Genomic DNA, 19,270 nt, shown 5'->3' with positions numbered 1-19,270 from the left:
TTCAGCCTATTCCAAATGCGTGACACTCTGCAGAAATGAGACTGGGCATGCCTGCCAGGAGCCTTGAGGCAGATGCTCTCTCCCATTTACCAAGGCACTGCATCATGTCCTAGACTGAATCATGTCGTTGCCAGTATTTACAGATTCACTGAGATGCGTCAAAGCCCCCCCCCCCCAGCAGAGACACTGAACTGCACAGCCTGCCACCAAGAGATTTACTGTCTCTTCAGCATATCAGGGGGAACAGGCAGCGTACACACACACTCACACACACGCGTGCGCGTGCGCACACAGCCCGAGGGAGGTAAGTCCAGCCCCCAACAGCGGGGCCATCCTTCTGCTGCTGGATTTTTCCAGCCAGAGCATCTTGCTGGCTCTGCTGTAATTTATGGAAATTTGTTTCTGACGTGGGTCTTTTTCTGTTACGACAGGGACCCACCGACTGGAGAAGGCAGAGCTGCAGTCAGGGCTGGAGAAGAGGGGGAGAGGAAGAGGTGGGGAGCAGAGGGACACCAGGGGAGTGGAGAGGACAGAGGGAGAAAAAGGTACCAAGACACTTCAGAGATGGGTGAGTTATAACTAAGAGAGCAGGAAGAAAGGCAGAGACAGGGAGAGAAGGAGAGCTGTGGGGAAGGGGAAGGGAAAGGAGCTCAGAGACTGAGTCAGCCTCAAGAGGGCAAACACCGGGAGACGAGTGCAGGGAACACCCCAGCATACCAAGAAGGACCTGTTCTGTCTGAATCTTCACCATGAGCACAAGGAAGAGCTGCCCTCTGCCACTAGGGCAAGGAGACCAGGAGGAAAAGCGGAGTGAGGGTACTCCTGACCTGGAGCGACAGGAGTGTGAGGTGGAGCTGAGGAACAAAGCTATTCTGCAACAGAACAGGCGCCTTAAACAGGCCACCCAGTTTGTGCACAAGGACTCCGCTGACCTGCTGCCCCTGGATGGCTTGACAAGGCTTGGCACCTCCAAGGATCTGGTGAGTCCAGTGGGACCCCATTTGGGAGGGGGTCCTCCTAATAGCCTTCATCCCAGTTGGGAACTGCTGCCAGGCTTTGTGAAAGGGTCATGGGTGCAGCAAAGATGAAACTTCCCTTCAGCATCATGTATGAGCAGGTCAGGGTGAGGGGAAAGAATGAATTGCCCATTTTTTGCATCCATCTTCCCATACATTCCCTTAGGGACCAAACTCCTCGCAGAAGCAGGCAGACATGGACTAGAAGGACTCCCCAGGATCCAACTTTCCACTCACCTGGTACATAAATATGTTCATCTGACATGTATGTTTCCATGTAGGACATCGCTAAAATGCCCCATGTATCCCTGCATGATCCAGCTCCAAAGCAGACTCCTTTCTGGACTCAGCAGGGAGGGAAGCACAGTTCATGAAACTCCAAGAGGCTTATGTATGACCTTGTTCCCTTTTTGTGTTATTCTCTTTCCCCCAACTCTTTGGATTTCTGGAGGGGCAAGCACAGGGCAGGACCGCGAGCCAGGCATGCAGGCAGCTGCAGTGGCAAGCACCCGTGGATAACACTTCTGGGGAGGAGGCATGGGAGCAAGGACTGTGGGCATCTCTGGAGCAGGAGGCATCAGGGAAGGGGTCTGTTCCAGGAGCCTGGGCAGTTTGTGGTCTGGAGGGAATTCCCCAAGGCAGGGAGCAGTCTCCCATGGGATCTCTTGCTGGCTTAACTGCACACGTCTCCCCCTTGCTCTGGCAGTTTTGCTGTCTAACTTCTCTCCACTGTGGAGTTTAACTGCTCAAGGATGCAGAGGTCTAAACCATTTTCCCAAAAGAGGGCCTGGGTCTGGCCAGTGATGTGGACACAACCACTCATTACAGCTGTGCCCGTGGATGTCATAAAAGATCTTGCCCCTCCCTGCAGCCCATGCTTCCCTCTGTATCCTCAGGCCACTGCAGCCACAGCACGGATGCTCGTGCGTGTATATCTCCTCTGGTCGTTTCCCGGCTCCCGTGGCAGGCCCCACGGCTGCCGGCAGCCAGGCGCTGCTGCGCACAGGGGCACAGGTGTGCGGGACAGGCAGGGTCACAGGCACTGGGCCTGAATGGAAGCTATCCCCCTTGCTGAAACCTTTGGGTGCAGTGGCTCTGTCGCAGGCAGATGAGGGGTCACTGCCACGTTCCCATGCCGGCACACCCTCCTGCTCCTGCCACCCTCCCCATAGCCACCTCGGCTGCTGCTGAGAGTCCCTGGCTTGGCAGGGTCAAGGGTGGCTCCTCAGAGCCGCCCTGAGCTGTCGCCTCATGCTCTGCCAGCCCCTCGCAGCCGCACACAGCACTTTCAGCAGGGACTAGTCTTGAGCATCCCTCTGGCCCTGAACGCAGTTGCTGTCTGAAGCACAAGAGGGGAGTCACATAAGTGTTGTGTTAGCGAGGAACAGGGCCTGTCCTCCCCGTGGGGAAGGAGGTCTGGCCACACCAGAGCCCAGAGGGCCCCATTCCAGCTGGCAGCATGGGCAGGCTAGCACTGGCCTTTCATGCCCTGCCTTGCAGCTGAAACATCTCCTCAGGAGGGGACAGCCAGACATACCCCTAGGCTCTGCCTTGTGCAGCTTTTGGCCGGGAACAGGAAGGAGCCACTTTTGAGTCTTTTAGTGTGTGTTTGCTGAGCCCAGCCACAAAGGCAAAGAGAAGCATGTCTACCTGCTTTGCTTTGGAATTGACTGCTGTCACACCATGCCCCCAAAATGACAACTGCGGTGCCAGCCGGAGGCCTCTGTGAGAGTCCTGCACAGTACGGGTGGCAGTCTTGGCCTCCAAAGGCTGGCACTCTGAAGCCCCAAATGCTTGCTCTAGCAAGACAGGCCTTGTCTGAATCACATGCCACGAGCAGCTCTCCTGATCAAATTAACCATTCTAGGCAGGAGACTTCCTCACATGCATGTGGCGTTTGGTCACTCAAAACCATGGCATAGTTCATGTTTGGTCCATAACAGAATGGCTGAAACATTTTTACCATGGAGCTAGGGAGCAGTGAATAAAGCATAACATCTTTTCTGCCGTGGAAATTTTGCACTAGTGTTAGAAGGCACAAAATGAAGTGCGGCACCTGTGCAAAGTTCGCACACACGGTGTCATACCTGGGGTCAATACGGTAGCTGCAGTACCTCAGTTTCTGGTTTACCTCGGAGCAAGAGAAGAACCAGGCCTTAGATTTCCAAGAGCAGTTCAGCAGTCCCTGCAACTTGATAGGCCACTGTGATATCACTGTGAAGTTTTGGGGGCTGCAAATTAGAGTCCAAAATATGCTTTCAGGCACTCCTCCAGCCCTATGCAAAACTCCATCTATGTTTCCTAAATTGACCTGTCTCCCTCCTGGAGGACAGGAATGCAGGACTGAAAACAAAACAGCAGCAGGAAGTGCTGGAGAGGTTGATCTTGGAGAAAGTGCAAAACACCCCAGAGTCCTACAGCACTTACCCTGGGAGGAGAGTTTAATTAATTCCCCAAAACATGTCTCCACTGACAGTGCCAGAGACTCCAGCTGTGGCAGCCCCACATCCTAAAATTAGAGCAAGGCCCTTTGTAATTTAAAAAAAACTACATGTTTTCTTATACAGTCAAAGTCAGGCTGTTATTTTTTGCCACTCTGTTCTGTGTATTCTGGGTATGCATTTGGCTTATGCAATGTATCCAGCAGCATCTGGGACTTGATGTGCCCATCACATCTCCAACAATGACTAATTATACATTTCAGTGGAGACCTCACATTTCCAGCTTTATAACAACTACAAGCATGACACTTTTTGTTTTTTCAAATGGGGAAAAAAAAAAAAAAGTAGCTGCATGAGCTAAAATATTCTGAAAGTACCAAGAAGGTCTGAAGATCTGGCTTCTCCCATCCCAAAAATCAAGATCCCCAGCTCATACCATTTCACTAATCATAGAATCATAGCATCATAGAATGGTTTAGGTCGGAAAAGACCTTTAAGTTCATCCTGTCCAACCATTAACCTAACACTACCAAGTCCACCACTAAACCAGTTAAGGGTAGAATAATAATTTCATGTTTCCTGGCTTGGTGGCTGGATTATTTTTTTAATGAAAGTAAAAACTAGGAATCATTAAGGTTGGAAAGGATCTCTAAGATCATCAGTCCAACCATCAGCCCAACACCATGCCTACTAATCCATGTCCCAAAGTGCCACATCTACCCATTTTTTTAACACCTCCATAGCAAGGCCTTGAGGTTTCATACTGGAGAGCCTGAACCTGATGAGTTGCACTGGGAACCTGCTCTGACCCTTCTAAGAGTCCTGAGAGGGCCTTCCTTCCAGCTGCTGGCCACAACTCCCTTCAGGTCCTCCCTCACCATCCCCTTCATCTCATTGTTTCTTACCAGCCCAAAAGAGTCAATTTACCAGCCCAAGAGAGCCCAAGCTCTCCACTTCTCCATCTCACTGGTGAGACAAGACAGGGAGGGCCCCAGGAGTCTGCTCTTGAATCAGATGCCTCCACAGTCTCAAAGCTCAGCTACTCCCCATCGGTGCTTGGCCTCTTCCCAGCCTGAGTGACAAGAAGGAGACAGAGGTGGCAGCTGCAAAGGGCCTACTCTTTCTGTGGGAAAGGTTGCGGGGAGATGGAAAGGTCCTTTGCATGACAGATTGTGAGAGGAGATAGGAGGGAGGATGGGAATTTGGAGACCTGCTGTTAGTTCCCTGCCCTTTTCCCATGACCCAGATGTTAGCTGGCAGCCAAACTGGCACTGTGCTAGGAGTATTTAGGGAGTGAAGTACAACGGCCAGCTGTGCTGTGGGCCTGCACAGGAGGCTGGGAAAAGACCAGGAACAGAGGGATATTTTTACCTCACTTTTTCAACTACTGCAGTGTCTCTCATGCAGCATGTGAATGATCTGACTCTCGCCCCTTGAGTGATGGGGAATCAGAGGCATGAGGGACTCAGCACCTTGCAAAGAGCAATGCTGAGTGCAACCAAAGAGCCAGTAACAGCTCTCCCACTCCAACCATTGGGCAAAACTGACAAGTCAGTGTGCTTCGAGTTGCAATTTACACGCTTCCCTGGCCTCAGCCTTCTGACCAAGCATAAAGCTAGTCTGAAGCACACACACCCTGTCGGGTTAATACAGCCCAACTCATTGGCAGGTCTGGACTAATTCAGATGTTTGGCCTGCACATTGGTAAGATCCTACATCAAACTGCTGCACCATCTGAAAGTTGATTTAAAAAAATTTTTTTTAGAAAGATAAAAGCAATGGCTTATGCCGTAGCACATTAGCTCCTTTAGATTCATTGCCTTTCTTCACATATGCAGTTGTTACTGAGAATGTTATTGTCAGCTCTGAGCAGCTGCTGTCCTGGAGAAGGGCCATGGGGCCGAGTATGTGGAGAAAGGACAAATCTACCTCCAACAGGCCTACTTCATTGATGCAGCCCATTGTTGACTCAGCAGCTGTGCAGGGACTGGAGGCACTGCAACAAGACTGGGCAAAAACTAGAGCATCAAGCTGATGACAAAGGGAGCTTTCTTTCCAAAGCAACACTTTCCTCTGTGTGTATGCAATGTTGGGACAAGAAGGTTTTCCCAAGTCTTCTTCCCTTTTGGTGCACCTCCCCTTCTTCCACCCAGAAGAAAGGAGATAGCAATGAGATATGAATACAAAATACATGAGATATGAACGAGATACATGAGATAGGAATAAAGTTCCTTCAGCCATTGATCTGTCTGATGGCACTCCCTTCTAGCTGTGAACAACATAGGGCTTCATAGATGCTCCCCCAGCTAGGAAGGGAGTCAAAATAGTATCACTTCTGATGGAGGGGAGCAGAGACAGACTCCAAAAAACATTAGAAGCTAGTTCTAGTTTCCTATGCAGGGGAAGCTTCCTGCTTCACTACAAATAATTGCTTGTACTCCTAAAATATCTGGAGTCCTGCCTTCTTACCCATGTGTACATCACACACATGCTGCAACCCCTGTCCCCTCCCACATTAGAAGGTGTGAGTGTGCCTGGTTGGATGTCAGTACACACCCACCACTGCAGTACCTGAACAGCTGAGTGCCTGTTTAGCTGAAGGAACAGGTATGTGTGGGGAGAGCATGCATCAGGCATGTTCTTCTCCAACAATTGCACCCCAGAGAGCTGCCTTTCACAGACAGCCCGAAATTTAACATCACCTCAGTAGCTACAGAAAAAATCTGGGGATTTAAAGAAAGTTGTGGGATAAAACTGTCTTTCATCAGGATGATCAGTTGGGTCAAGCATTTGCAATCTGCTTCCCTGGGCTAACAAATGTCCTTGTCCTTAGCTCCATGCTTAGCTGGGATTTCTCTTTCTTTGTGATGGAGACAGCAGCCACATAGCGTGGTCCAGCGGCGTCTCTTGGAAGGCAATCTGAACAAGCTGCGGGGCGAGACCAGGGTTCAGTCTGCATGGGTTCAATCTCCGCTGGCAAAAGCCCAGGATGAAAAGATGGAAAAGGGAGAGGACAGGAGAAGAGAGACTTCACCCCTGCTAATACAGTGCCAGGTAAGGCAACACCACAGTGCTGCTGATTTCACAGTGATGGCAAACACCAAATGAGTGCCAGCTGCCCCACTCCCAAGAGCCATGCTAAGTTATTAATTGCAAAGCCATAGAGAGCGGATTTTCTGCATGGCCTCTCCTAGAATTTGGATTCAGTTCTTCCAACAGACAGAGGAAAGCCTTTCTGCCACGTGCATTCTAGTTGTCCATATTTGAAGATAAATTACCTTAATCACATCTCCTTCCTTTGGAGGCCAGCTTTCCCATGATATGAGGTATTTCATAACTGCATACATAAGCAAGGAACGGGTCCTTATCACTTCAAGACAGGTTCCCCTAGTTGATTTACACTTACTGGATCCAGTCTGGTCTGATTCTCTCAGGTGTCAAAGGACCTCCTAAGAAAGTGGCTAACTGTGCTCTGAATTAGTGCTGTTGCATTTTTCAATGGAAGCAGTATTTTTAGCTCCCTTTTCTTCTTATATCTTCCTATTCAGCAGAACACACTTCTCCCTGGCCCCTGTAGGTAAGAAAGCATATCCAAAAGCTGTACCCCATGAAAGAGGGCTGCATGGTTAGAGCTGTTCAGTTATTATGCAGATATGAGACATCTCCAAGATACAGACCTGATATACAAAATCCATTTTAAAGCTGTGTTTATTTCAGTTACTTGTCCTAAAGAATGTCTCACATGTTAGAGTGTAAAGTCTATACTTCCAGGAAAAACACATACACCTTTGAAAATGCAGTTGGCACAATTAATTGTCATACAAACACAGCCTAGTAGCAAGTTTCTGAAATGTTCAGATCAGGTGTCTCAGGACCACACAAAGCCACTGTCTGGTTTGTTTTGCAGCCATTACTGTTGCAGTTCAGCATTGCTTACCCTGGACTCTGATGCAGCTAGGTTAACATAACCATACTTGGGAAAACAGACTAGTAGGATGAATGGCTCTCAGTGTAATTTCTCCAAACAGCTGGAGTCTTTTTCTGAGCAAATTAAGGTGTTTCTTTTTCTTTAATCACCACTCTGTATTGCTCTGTAAGAAGAAACTCAATGGTAAAGGGTGTTTTTTTTGCCAGGCATGTACATCGAACAAGGACAGGCATGCATAGGTATCGTATCCCAGGGGCAGTAGCTAACTCAGCGTGAGAGTCCATTATTTGTTCCCCTTTTATGTTTCTAATGGACTGTACCTCAGCTATCACACACATTACATTTTCCTTCATGGAGGAAGACTAATGAACATGACTGTCAAGGAAATAGGTCTGATGCTGCACTTAACTCTCCCTGAACACAGTACCTTCTGCAACAGGCATTTCTCCATTTTTCTGCCCTTCTTAAGAGCCAGTCACTGTTTGTCACACTTAATCTTCTTACATTGAAGAAGGGAAGCTCTCCTCCCCCTCTTTTTAGTCTTTCTGCTTTTCATGTTCACATTTGTGAACTTCAAAAAGCCTCACCTCTAAGTGACAGATCTATGGCAGGAAATAGCACTTGGGCTGCCAGTTCATTTTAACTGGAGAGGTGAGCTGGGAACTTTTGGAGAACTTCTTGACTATGGTGTAGTTTTTACTAGAAATGGAACACGACCCCAGTGAAGTCTCTTCTCTCTGACAGCTGTGCCCGAGAAAAGATCATCTACCAGCAGAAAGCTTCCATTTACACTCAGATAAGTATGCTGAAAATTTCAAAGTGGTAACACATGCATCACCTGACTAATAACTGAACTTGACTAGGAAATAAAGCTGAATATATGTAGACTTAAGTGACACAGGGAAATTCAGGCAATAAGTGTTTTTACTCTAACAGGTTATAGTTGCCCTGTGCCTAAGGCCTTTTTAGGTTTCAGAGATCACAGACAGACCCAGTCTATAATAGTTGTACTGCAGAGTCACTCACCCTCCTGTTTACTTAGGTGGGTTGCTCACATGATACTTCAGCAGAATTGCCCCTTTTTGTGGCAGTTTTTGCAAAGCACTTTGGAAAGCTCGCCATGGGTGGCACCTGCATTTTAAAATCAAGTTGTTATTTTTTGTGGTGGGGCTTGTCTCTTTTTGACTTGGAAATAGATGCTGAAAGATTCCACTACTGTCCAAGGCTGCTTTTCCTCTGTGCCAAAGCAACCTGGGATTAATCAGTCTTGGTTGGTTAAAGCAGCTTCTTGACTTTGGAACTGACATTATTTCAGAAAACAAAGCTCTTTATAAATGGTGATCCTTGCTGATTCCACTCCCCTCTTTCTCTTTCTTCGAAATCCCCATAACTGACCTTTAGATAAAGACTAATGGTGACTGGTAGTAACAGACTGAAAAGTCTGAGGCAGAGATGAGAGTGGGTGATGTGATGAAAAGTCCTATTAGTCCAAGACTTGCAGTGCTCATCAGCTGCCTGTGTACTCCTTACTTAATCTGCATTGTATTTGTGGTATGCTGGACCAAAGACTGTCTTCAGGCTCCTGGTGAATTCTCTGGGCAAGGAGTTAGTAGTATAATTGTAAGGTGGATAGCTGTTGTGAGGCTGCTGGAGCTGATAACTGTGCAGGGCTGTTTACCACTGGATGAGATCAAATGTTGTTTTCTACAGAATAATCACTGTCCTGTTACATCCTTGCAAGTTTCTAACTTGCAACTTTCCCAGCCTGCTCTGAAACAAAACTCAAGAATCTGTCTAGTGATACTGTTTAGGTTTATTATCACAACAATGCTAACAGCTCACGCATGTCAGGTCTGCCTGCTCCCAAAGTGGTTCCTTAGCAATTGCTATTCATACTCTAGGTCTGTTTCTGAAGAGCTGATACAACGCCTTTTCTGTTGCTGGGCAATGAACAGTTGGCCTCTGTGAGCCACAGGGATGGTTCACTCTTTCCAAGTAGAATCCACGTCTGTTAATGAGGAAGAGCTGACTCAGCTGGACAGTTGGCAGTTTGCAGTCTGGGCAGATGTGGTAGCACACCTGACCTGACACTCATGGCTAAGATACCCACTTAGGTAGTGAGGAGGCACAGGGAAGCCTCTTCTATGAAGCACAGTACAGAGGATGAGGAGGGAGATGCTTAGCATGTATCTGCACTTTGTGCTTTGTCTTGCCTCATGGTCTTGCTTAGACTGGCCACAGTCCTTCCAGGGAGGGCTGATGTGTCAGTGAGGACCAGACAGCATAGACATTACAGAGCTCTAAAAGCTGAAGGGGAGGCATTTTGTCATAGAATCATAGAATGGTTTGGGTTGGAATAGATCTTAAAGATCATCTAGTTCCAACCCCCCCTGCCATAGGCAGGGATAAGGGACTGTCCTCTGGCTCCAGTCAATTTCCAGGCTGTTTTCTCTCTAGAAACCTGGACTTTGTAATACCAGCTTTTGCCACAAACAGCTGTTGTCATGAGGTAAGGCAGCATCTCTCCAGTTGGCCTTGGAGACCTCTATGGGCAGGCACTACTCCTTGTCCCAGATGTTTAACCTTGACATGCCAGGCAACCTGGCGACATGGTGGCAATGTTCAAGACAAGCAGAAATATTGCCAAAGTCAAAAGCTTGTAAATAGAGTGCTTTGCACCTCTTCCCCTTCTGTGAGGCTCCAGCATGCTCCCCCACTTGCTTAAAGCAGATTTGTGCCAAGAAGCAGGAGGCATGCATGAACGAAGGGCAAGAGAATGAATGTGCATTCTGGGAACAGGCAACAGCTCAGGTGGATCTCCTACCAGCTCTGTCATATGTGATCTGTATTACAATGGGATGGCAGTTCAAGCTGCTCTGCAGTGAAACAGGACTGCTCATTTATGAAGGAGCTGGGGGAATATTCCTGTATGAATGTGCAAAGAACTGCAGAGAGAGCTTCTGAGGGCTTGTTTCTGTGTTCTCTGACTCTGTTTCATGAACCTTCCAGCTGGGATCAGGTTGGTTAAGTTTTGTGTTCTCCCAACCTGTGACTTTGTAGTTCTGTGGCAATTTCCATACCATGTGCCAAAGAGCATCCTTGGATTGAATGCAGATGCCAGTGTGGCTGACACTGTGAGAAGCACATGATATAATGGGGAAGGCACAGTGCTGGCAGCCAGAATTTTGTGAGACCTGTCTTGGCTTTGGCTTTCCTGAAGTATTTAGCATTATATGCCTCACTTCAGTGTTGTAAGAAGTCACAAGTGTCTGCAGTCACACGGGACTGTTAATTAACTGGACATAATTCTTTATGAGTAAGCCATGCTTTTTTACATTAAAGAAGAAAAAAGTATAATAACCAAATCAGGAGCTGTTGAAAATATGCATCTGTACATATTTTCTGTGTAGGTGCTGCTTGAGCACTGTTCTCCTTGTTCCTGGATGAGTCCACACATGGTGAATGCTCATCCTTCTAAAACCACTGATGTTATTTAAATATATATCATGTGTACATATATGAGGTGAAGAAATGAAGTGGGCAAGGCACTGGGGATTTTTCAGTAAGATCATGCAGACATGACTTGGGTGCAGGGCATCCAGTCTCTTCCTTTGCTAGATGACACCAGCTGTGAGTATTGTAGTCTTGAATGAGTATTGTTCATGTCATATTTCCTTAAAGAGCTGTCTAGGAACATAATGTAAGCCCCACACAAAATAGACACCCCTTGATTAGGTTGTTTCTTGGATTCAAGAGTCACTTGAATATGTCATTTATCTTGGGAAATGCGTTAAATTCAAGCTCTTCTCAGGGGTGCTTGTCCTGGGTGCTCCTGCTTCTCCCACAGACTTCTCCCTCTGGAAGCTGTTCAACTGAGAACAGATGTCTAGCCCTGGAACATTGTTCCCTGTGACGCCGGAAGAAATGGAGAGAGGAAACCTACAAAGGCTGTAGCACATGCTTATATTCCTTTAGAAGCTCTTGTCTCATCAATTATTGCTCTGCTAATAAAGTCCATGTGGCTTTTCTGAACAAATTCACTAGTTATGCATCTTTTGACTGGAATACTGCTCAGTTAAAGTCACTAATAACAGATAAGTGTCTGGGCAATCAAATACAAATTAAAGAAGACAAATTCAAAAAGAAGCCTTTGGCAGAGGTTTGCAGAGCACTGGGGAGACCACCATTGTCTTCGATGAGTCTCCTGCCTTCTGACTACTGCCTGAAACACCACACTTTAGCTGTGTTGCTAAGGAATGTCTAAGGGATTGTCACACTGTTGGAGGAGTGGGTATGCCAATTTTGAGCCCACAGTAATTATCTGTTATTGTTTTTTCTAGTGCCAAGGTCAGGTATTGAAAGCGACTGTTAACACTGGGTGTCTACCAAATCTCATCTCCAAGAGCTGTTTAAACCAGCTGGGGTAAGTCTCTGCACAGTAGAAAAGGAGGGGTGGCTAAAAGAAGACTATGACAAGAATGTAGGCACTCTTGATTCCCAGCCCCAGTAATAATTACTAGCAGCTTTGCATGTGCACATGGTTGTTTAGGAGAAGATGCAGAGGGTGGGCTACAGGGCAAGGCATCAGGAGCACTGGCAAAGTTGTGTGCAGACCCCAGACTAGTCGGCAGAGCTGTGTCATTCTGTCTGTGTGTACTGCAGGGAAAAGCCTCAGCTTTGGTTAGCCTCAGCGGTGAGGAACCCAAATGGACAGCGCCTTATGATTTTGCTTGTGGAATTTGCCTCCAGACATGCTGTATGAAAGAGATTCCTCCTCTTGTGGGCCTGTTCCCAATGAGACCAAGAAGTACTGCCATCAGTGAGAAGTCCTGTTTTTCCTCCTCTTCCTCCACTTGAGGTAATAACACCTCTTGTGTCCCACAGGCTGGAAGAAGTGTCTGCCATGGACTGTGGAGACCTCTCTCTTCCCATCCCCAGCGTTGTTGGTCGAGTAGAACATATGGAGTTGCAATTTGGCCAGGAGACAGTGCTGTGTTCAGCACTGGTTGTAGGTGAGAGTGCCAGCCCCTTCTCTCCCCCAGTTTTCCTGTGTTCCTCTTGCCCTGCCAAGAGCATTTAAAAGGATCTCTGGGAAAAGCGTAATGCAGTAGGAGGTTGGTGATGTGGTCACCTCCACTGCTGGCCAAGATCATTATGCGCTGTGAATACCCTCAATATAACCAAAGGCAAAGGGCATAGGAAGAGCACAGAGAAGACAGAAGATGTTGAAAATGGGGAGAAATGAGGTGCTTTTTGGTCTTAACACAGGATGTGAAAAATTCGCATTTCCTTCTAAAATGGACCTACCTTAAAATTATTCAGACTGCTTGATTAGTCCTCTGGTGCCCTCTGTTCTCCTATTGAATGGGCACTTGTGTCTTTGGCTGGATGGAAGTCATCAGAGAAACTGACACAGGGTACAGCTTATTCCCCAAAGTGTTTCTCTGTACTCATCTGCCTCTGCTGCAGGGAGCACCCTGGAAGAACCTGGTAGTCCCAGAGTGCTGAGTCTCCCTCAGTGTCCTGAGGCAGGACCCTTTGAAGGAAGGAGCCATAGGAGACAAGGTCAAGTCAGCAGGCACTGGAGCACACCCAGAAAACAGCAGAAAGGCTGCATGTTCTGCATTTACATCAAGCTGTGCATATGCTGAAAACAACTTAGTTGTCTTTTTTTTCCCCTGTTCTTTCTCCCTATTAGTCTTCCAGCTGTACCCTCTTGCCTTTATCTGTCTCCTCATCTTTGATGATTACTGTTCATCTTCCAAGGCCTCCCTTGCTCCCTCTTCTCATGTTCATTTTTCCCACTTTCCTAGCCATCTAGAAAGAGTTTCCTCCTCTTCCACACTCCAGCTCATTCTTCTTCCCTGGTTTCCCCTCTACTTGTTCTTGCCCTGCATGGAGAGACTGTATTAGCACCAGCACAGGTAAATTTAGCCCAGTAGCACCTATACATTTTGCTGGGATGTAGAAATGGATGCCTGGAAGGAGCAGAATTGCTATATTTGTGCCTTGCATCTCCCTGTGCACACAGTGCTCTTGCTTATGTGGTAATAAATAAATTATAAAATAACAGCCACTGGTTGCAGGGCAAGCAAGCATCCAGGAGACATGGGAAGTGTTAATGATGTGGTGGCTGCTGAATCCTGCAGACCCCAGGACCTGGGGATTCCTCCTTCCCTGCCACTGAAGTCCAGATGGATGACTCTATAAGACCCAGGAGGTCGCTCTCGCCCAGTCCAATGCATGTTCTTAGTGGCAGGTTTGGACAGTAGTGAGGCTGAATGTATATTCCAGAGAAGCACATACAGAGAGGACACAGACAAGGCCAGCCACACAGATAACCACACATAGAGCAGTGCATTTACTAGCACTCACATAAACACCAGCACAGATAGCCCAGTCCTGGTCCTCCTCTCTGGCTGACCAGTAGTTCACTAGCAGAAGCTCATACATCCTCAGTCTCTAGATTCACAAGCACACTCATATTCACAGAGTCTTCAAATAACAACACAGCTTCTAGGTCTGTCTTATATCCATGTCTGGACCCTCGGCCCCTTACCTAGCCACTGACACAGTCTTTCCAGATGCAGGTTTCCTCCTACTCACTGGCTAGACCAGACTGAAGTTTGCTAGCTAATTATGTATACAAAACCACAAGCCTATAGGATTAAATTCACTGGGGAAATATAAACACACCCAAGTCTTTCTAGTTAGTGGCATTTAGACATCTCACACATATGCCCTGTCCTCTTCAATTGCTGGCTTATAAACCTAAGGCCCCTGTGACCCTCATCAGAGCTGATACCCAGAGCTCTCTTGCATGCTGATCTCTCCAGTTGCTGGCACCTAGACCTACAAGCTCTGTGACCCATAGTCCTTTTCCAGTTACTGGAACTTAGACCTTGCAGCATACATTGCTGTCCCTCCGGTTGCTGGCACCAGGTGTATGAGCCCTATGGCCTGTGCTCCCTTCCCCAGTTACGGGTACCCAGACTTCTCTTGCACACTGGTCTTTCCAGTTGCTGGTGCCTGTGAGCTACGTCCCCTTTTCCAGTTGCTGACACAGACCTATGAGCCCTATGGCCTGTGGTCCCTTCAGTTATTGGCACCTCTCTTGCATGCCAGTCCCTCCAGTTTCTGACATCTCGAGCTATTTGCCCTTTAACCTGTGGCATCTTCTACACTGCTGACACTTTAGACTTGCAGCAGTCACATGTAGGATAGACAGGTTACACAGAAAAAAATTACTTAATAAAATTATTTAATAAGAAAATTGGCTAGATTGCGGCCATCAGGCGCAGGGTTCGGTCAGACAAGCGAACTGACCAACAGACTGCTTGCATGTGACTGGCTCCCTTATCCCCCCTCCTCTCCATTTTTCCATGCTTGTTCTTCCCTGATCCACCCTGCTGCTTGCCTTCTCCTGCCTTTGGCCCTTCCCCTCCACAGCCCATACTAAGTTTTACATGATCCCACAAGCCCCTTCTGATATCTCATAGTAAGTTTCAAACAATCCCACAGACACCCTCAAATATCACATAATACTCATGATAATCATGGTTCCCTCCTCTTATCAGTTATAAAGTTCATTTTGACCCTCTTCAGGGCTGTGCCTAAGTAGTTCCGTTAATGGCTCAACCATCAGTGGCAGAAGAATGCTGGTCTTTGTTACTGTCACTGTTACCACCTGCTTGTTAATGTTCATGTGTTTAATTCATCACTTTCCTGTTATTTGTTATTTACTTTATACTGACTAGACCATATAACTTTATGAACCAGATACTCTCATATTGCACATCCTCTTACAGGAGAGACACACTTTCTTTAGAGGGGCAGTATATATAGTCTTGAGCCTGATCAGTCTCTTCTCTCTTCTCAGATGATGAAATGCTGGAGTTTTGCATTGGTCTCCAGACTCTGTTGTCTCTCAAGGTAAGGAACAGCTTCTTACTTATTGCAGGGCTCCTCTCAACAAGTTCTCCAAGATTTGGTTGCTGGAAGCGTCAGAAATACTTAAGGCCAGTCTTCCAGGGTGCCACTTGCAGTGCTTGTTGCACAGCTGCCTGGCTGGCTGCAGTATGCTCTGAGTCACTGATTGCTTTCCAGTCCTTCTTAAAGGTTTTAAGAAAGGAATCACCCAATAGGATACTATCACATCTCCCATTCTTTGTATTCCTGACCATACAAGTTGCAAAACAGGAAGAGGAAACTGAAGAGGAGACTAGAAAAGGCAAGGCACACTGTGTTATGAGTTATATCTGTGTTGCCTTCTGAAGGCAGATGTTAACAAGCTCTGCCCTTGCTTTAAGTCAAATGAAGCCATATGATCACATTCAGTGTCCAATACTAGCTGGACACGGGTGGAAACAGTCCTCTCCTTTAGTCAGCTCAGCACGGGGTTAGTGCTCTGCTGAGCCTGGCTCCTGGGTGGCTCAGAATATGGCTGCAGCAAGCTTGCTCCCACCTGTCAAATGTTTGTAGCCATGTCAGACTCATAAAGCAGGAGAAGCATTGGGCTGAATGGCTGAGTGATGTGAGGACATCACCTCAGAGATGAATGGCCGTGTGAAGGGTTTGGAGAGAAATCCATTGAAGGGAATAGGAGCAAGCAGGCAGCATGGGGGACAGGGAGGGGAACTGTAAGGTCTACAAACATAAAGTGGGGCTGTTTGATGGTTATACAGGTTTTCCCGTCATAGACATCATGAGATTTGCTATCTGAAATGTCCAGCAAGTAACTGGCTCTCCCCTTCTTTAGTGTTGCATCGACTTGGAGGAAGGAGTCCTGAGACTTAAAGCACTGAGTCAAGAGCTGCCTTTTCTACATGCCTCTGAAGAGCCTGGTCAGTGACTGGCTGCATTCCCCATGTCCGGGGCTGAGGAGACTTGCTGCCATGAGAGAGAAATGAGGGTGAGGCTCACATGCCCCTAACTTTGCTGAGTTCTAGGCTGAGGCATTCACTGGGGAGTGAGAAAAAGGCAATCAGTGCTGGAAGCTGTTGTTGCTGGGAGTGCCTCATCTTGAGAGCTATCCCTCCTTTCAGTGGACCCTCTTGCTTGTCCCCATGTGCCTAGTGGGCATTTTGTTCTTGTTTGTCTATCTGTCCCTAGTGACTCCAATTTCTGCTTCTGTACTAAATTCACTCTATCTTTTTAATGACTTATTTTTACAATACCCTCCGTTCATGAGACAAGAGTCTCTGTGAACAATCTCCAGTTGTTCGGTGGACAGGAGGACAGTGCTTTCTCCAAAAGCTTCCAAAGATTGCCATGAATGTTTCCCTTCTCTTTGCCTCAGTGTAAGCAGACTCCACTCCCCTTTCTTTGTGGGAAGGGCTCTGTGGCCAGTCCCCTCACCTGTACTATGGGAAGCTGGATTTTGTTACTTTTTGCTGGCTCAGAGCAGAACAGAAGTATTCTCTTGTAAAAACCTTGCAGCAAGAACACTTTGAGAGTTCTTAATTCTAAGAAACATTTGCAGAAATGCTGAGTGTAGATGCCTAGAGTACAGTGGACACTCATAGGGGCTTGGACTTTGCAAAGGCATCCTTGGCCACTAAGGTATATTATATGAATGCCAGTGCTTACAATCTCTTGGTGTTATACATAGTAACCAGACTCGCACACCCTGTTCTTCTGACCAGGCCTCTCCTCTCTGCACTCCAGCTGCTAGAGCTACATTCCTATCACCTCTGCTGCATCATCAGAGATCCTGCCACCCAGTTTAAATGCTGCGATGAATAACAGCACCCAGAGTCTTCTGCTCTGTCAGCTCCTTTCTTTCAACTTAAAATCTAGTGATTGGACACAGACACATCATCAGCCTCAAATCCCGCCATCTCACAGCTCATGAACTTTGCTACTCCTGCATGAAACAAGAACTAGATTTCCTTGCAGTATCAGCTCAGGTCAGAGAACTGTGAACTCATCTGGGATGACCAGGGTGATTATTAAGTCACTTAATTGTTGGGGTTTTTTAATTTTATTTTTTTTAATTTTTTAAAATTTTTTAACAGAGCATAGCTGTATGATAAATACATAGTCTATTCTTTACTAGCTGTAGGAAAGATGCACCAGATCAGGGCTTGTTCCATGCTTCATGACTATTGATTCACCATCCAAACTGCAAAATGTCCCTTTGTCCACCCTTAGAATGTCATGACATCCCCATTTTGCCTATCTTCCTGAACTAAACACTGCTGGCTCTCTTCCTTTTTTATCAAACTGCTCATTGTTTCTGTTGTGCTTCTCAAAGAACTTGTGTATGCATTTTTGCTTTTTTCTGTTAGTTCTTTCCTAAATCAGATGCTATATTCTGTAGTTTAACACATGCTAAGGACAGCAGAGTTACAGCCTGGCTGATACGATTTGTGATGCACTTACCACTGTTGGTGTGACTGGCATCTGCTCCTCCTACAAGCCACATCAGGCTAGTGACTTTTATTGTCAGTCATCGTATGTTGCAGCTGATCTGTTCCTTGGCTTCTTTGCCATTCTTCTACTCGTGCATCTGATTATTTTTGGCTGCATGAACTGCTTTCAATGAATCTCCTGAATGCCACCAACAGTTCTCTCATTTATGTCAGGACCCATGTCCACTTGATGAGCCTGTCTTCCCAAGTACCAGTAATTCCTCCTGGATTTGTACCACTTGCATGTCTGACTGGGTTCTCAAACCTAAGGGTCTTTAATGACAGTTCAGACTTGTACTAAACAATCTTATGTGTCAGCTGGAATCTACATGATACCTGGGTAAGCTCTGCTGAAAAAATACTGTTTGCAACAGATAAACACCTGTTCCTATGTGCAGCAACTCACCTAGCTTCCAACCGTCATTGCCCTCTAAAAATGGCATGTGGAACAGCATATAATCTGCTAAAGCTGAGAGATACCATGTCCATTACATCTCCTATTATTCACTAACTTTTATGATCTATTTAAAAAAAACCTGAACCCTAAACTGAAACATAACCCCTGAAATCTAATCCAACCCTCATCACCTAATCCTAACCCCAAATTGTAAACCTAATCCTAAACATAACACTAAATATAAACCCTAACCCCAAAAACTAACCCTAATCCCCAACCCTAACCTCTAACCCCTAATGCAAACCCTAACTCTATCCCTAAACCTAACCGTAATCACTAAACATGGCCCTAACACTAAACCTTAATACAAAACCTAGCCCCTAACCCTGACCCTAACCCCTAGTCCTAACCGCTAGCCCCTAAATCTGAAAGTTAACCATAAACCTAACCACCTAAATCTGAACCTCTAACCCCCAAACTCTAATCTCATAACCATAACCCTAATCCCAAATCCTAAACCTGGTAACTGTAACATGTAACCCTAAACCTACCCCTAACTCTAACCCCAAACCTAAAATAAACATCTAACTCTACCCCTAAGCCTAACCCATAAACCTTAACCCTAAGGCCTAGCCCTAAACCCTAACCCTGACCCTAACTCTAACCCCTAACGATAACCCTTAAGCCTAATGCTAATCCCCTAACCCTAAACCTAATCCCCTAACACCAAACCCCTAACCCAAACTCTCTAAATCTAATCACCTAACTCTAACCTACTTATTCTAACCCCCTAAACCTAATTCCAAAACCTAACCCTAATCCTAAACCTGTTACCTCTAACTCCCAATACTAAACACTAACCCTAACCATATCCCCAACCCTAACCCCTAAACCAAACCCTAACATTAACCCTATCCCTAACTCATAACCCTGAGCCATAACCCTTAACTCTAACCCAACCCCCTAATCCTAACCCCTAGCCCTAAACTGATAAATCTGAGCCCCTAACTCTAATGACCTAACCCTAACCCCAAAACCTAGCCCTAATCCTAAAACTAATGCTAACTCTAATCCCT

General features: G+C 46.6%; 1 protein-coding gene across 1 annotated transcript; it reads left to right on the top strand.

Annotated features, from left to right (window-relative positions):
- The first annotated feature begins 554 nt into the window (after window positions 1-554).
- On the top strand, window positions 555-19,270 carry NRIP2 (nuclear receptor interacting protein 2). The gene is made up of 7 exons (XM_009490339.2): window positions 555-980; window positions 6,335-6,511; window positions 11,726-11,808; window positions 12,270-12,397; window positions 15,265-15,317; window positions 16,144-16,228; window positions 17,030-19,270. The coding sequence occupies exons 1-7, from the start codon at window positions 750-752 to the stop codon at window positions 17,056-17,058; spliced, it is 786 nt and encodes a 261-aa protein (XP_009488614.2). The 5' UTR covers window positions 555-749; the 3' UTR covers window positions 17,059-19,270.

The sequence above is a fragment of the Pelecanus crispus genome, chromosome 1 (genome assembly GCF_030463565.1).
Source record: "Pelecanus crispus isolate bPelCri1 chromosome 1, bPelCri1.pri, whole genome shotgun sequence".
Classification (NCBI taxonomy): domain Eukaryota; kingdom Metazoa; phylum Chordata; class Aves; order Pelecaniformes; family Pelecanidae; genus Pelecanus; species Pelecanus crispus.
Note: the sequence above shows the minus strand (reverse complement) of the source record. Positions and strands in the feature narration are given on the sequence as shown.

Coding starts and splice junctions, on each gene's coding strand:
- NRIP2 (XM_009490339.2), top strand. CDS start 750: ATGAGCACAAGGAAGAGCTGCCCTCTGCCACTAGGGCAAGGAGACCAG. Junction 981..6,334: donor TTGGCACCTCCAAGGATCTG/GTGAGTCCAGTG, acceptor TGATGGAGACAG/CAGCCACATAGCGTGGTCCA. Junction 12,398..15,264: donor GTGTTCAGCACTGGTTGTAG/GTGAGAGTGCCA, acceptor CTCTCTTCTCAG/ATGATGAAATGCTGGAGTTT.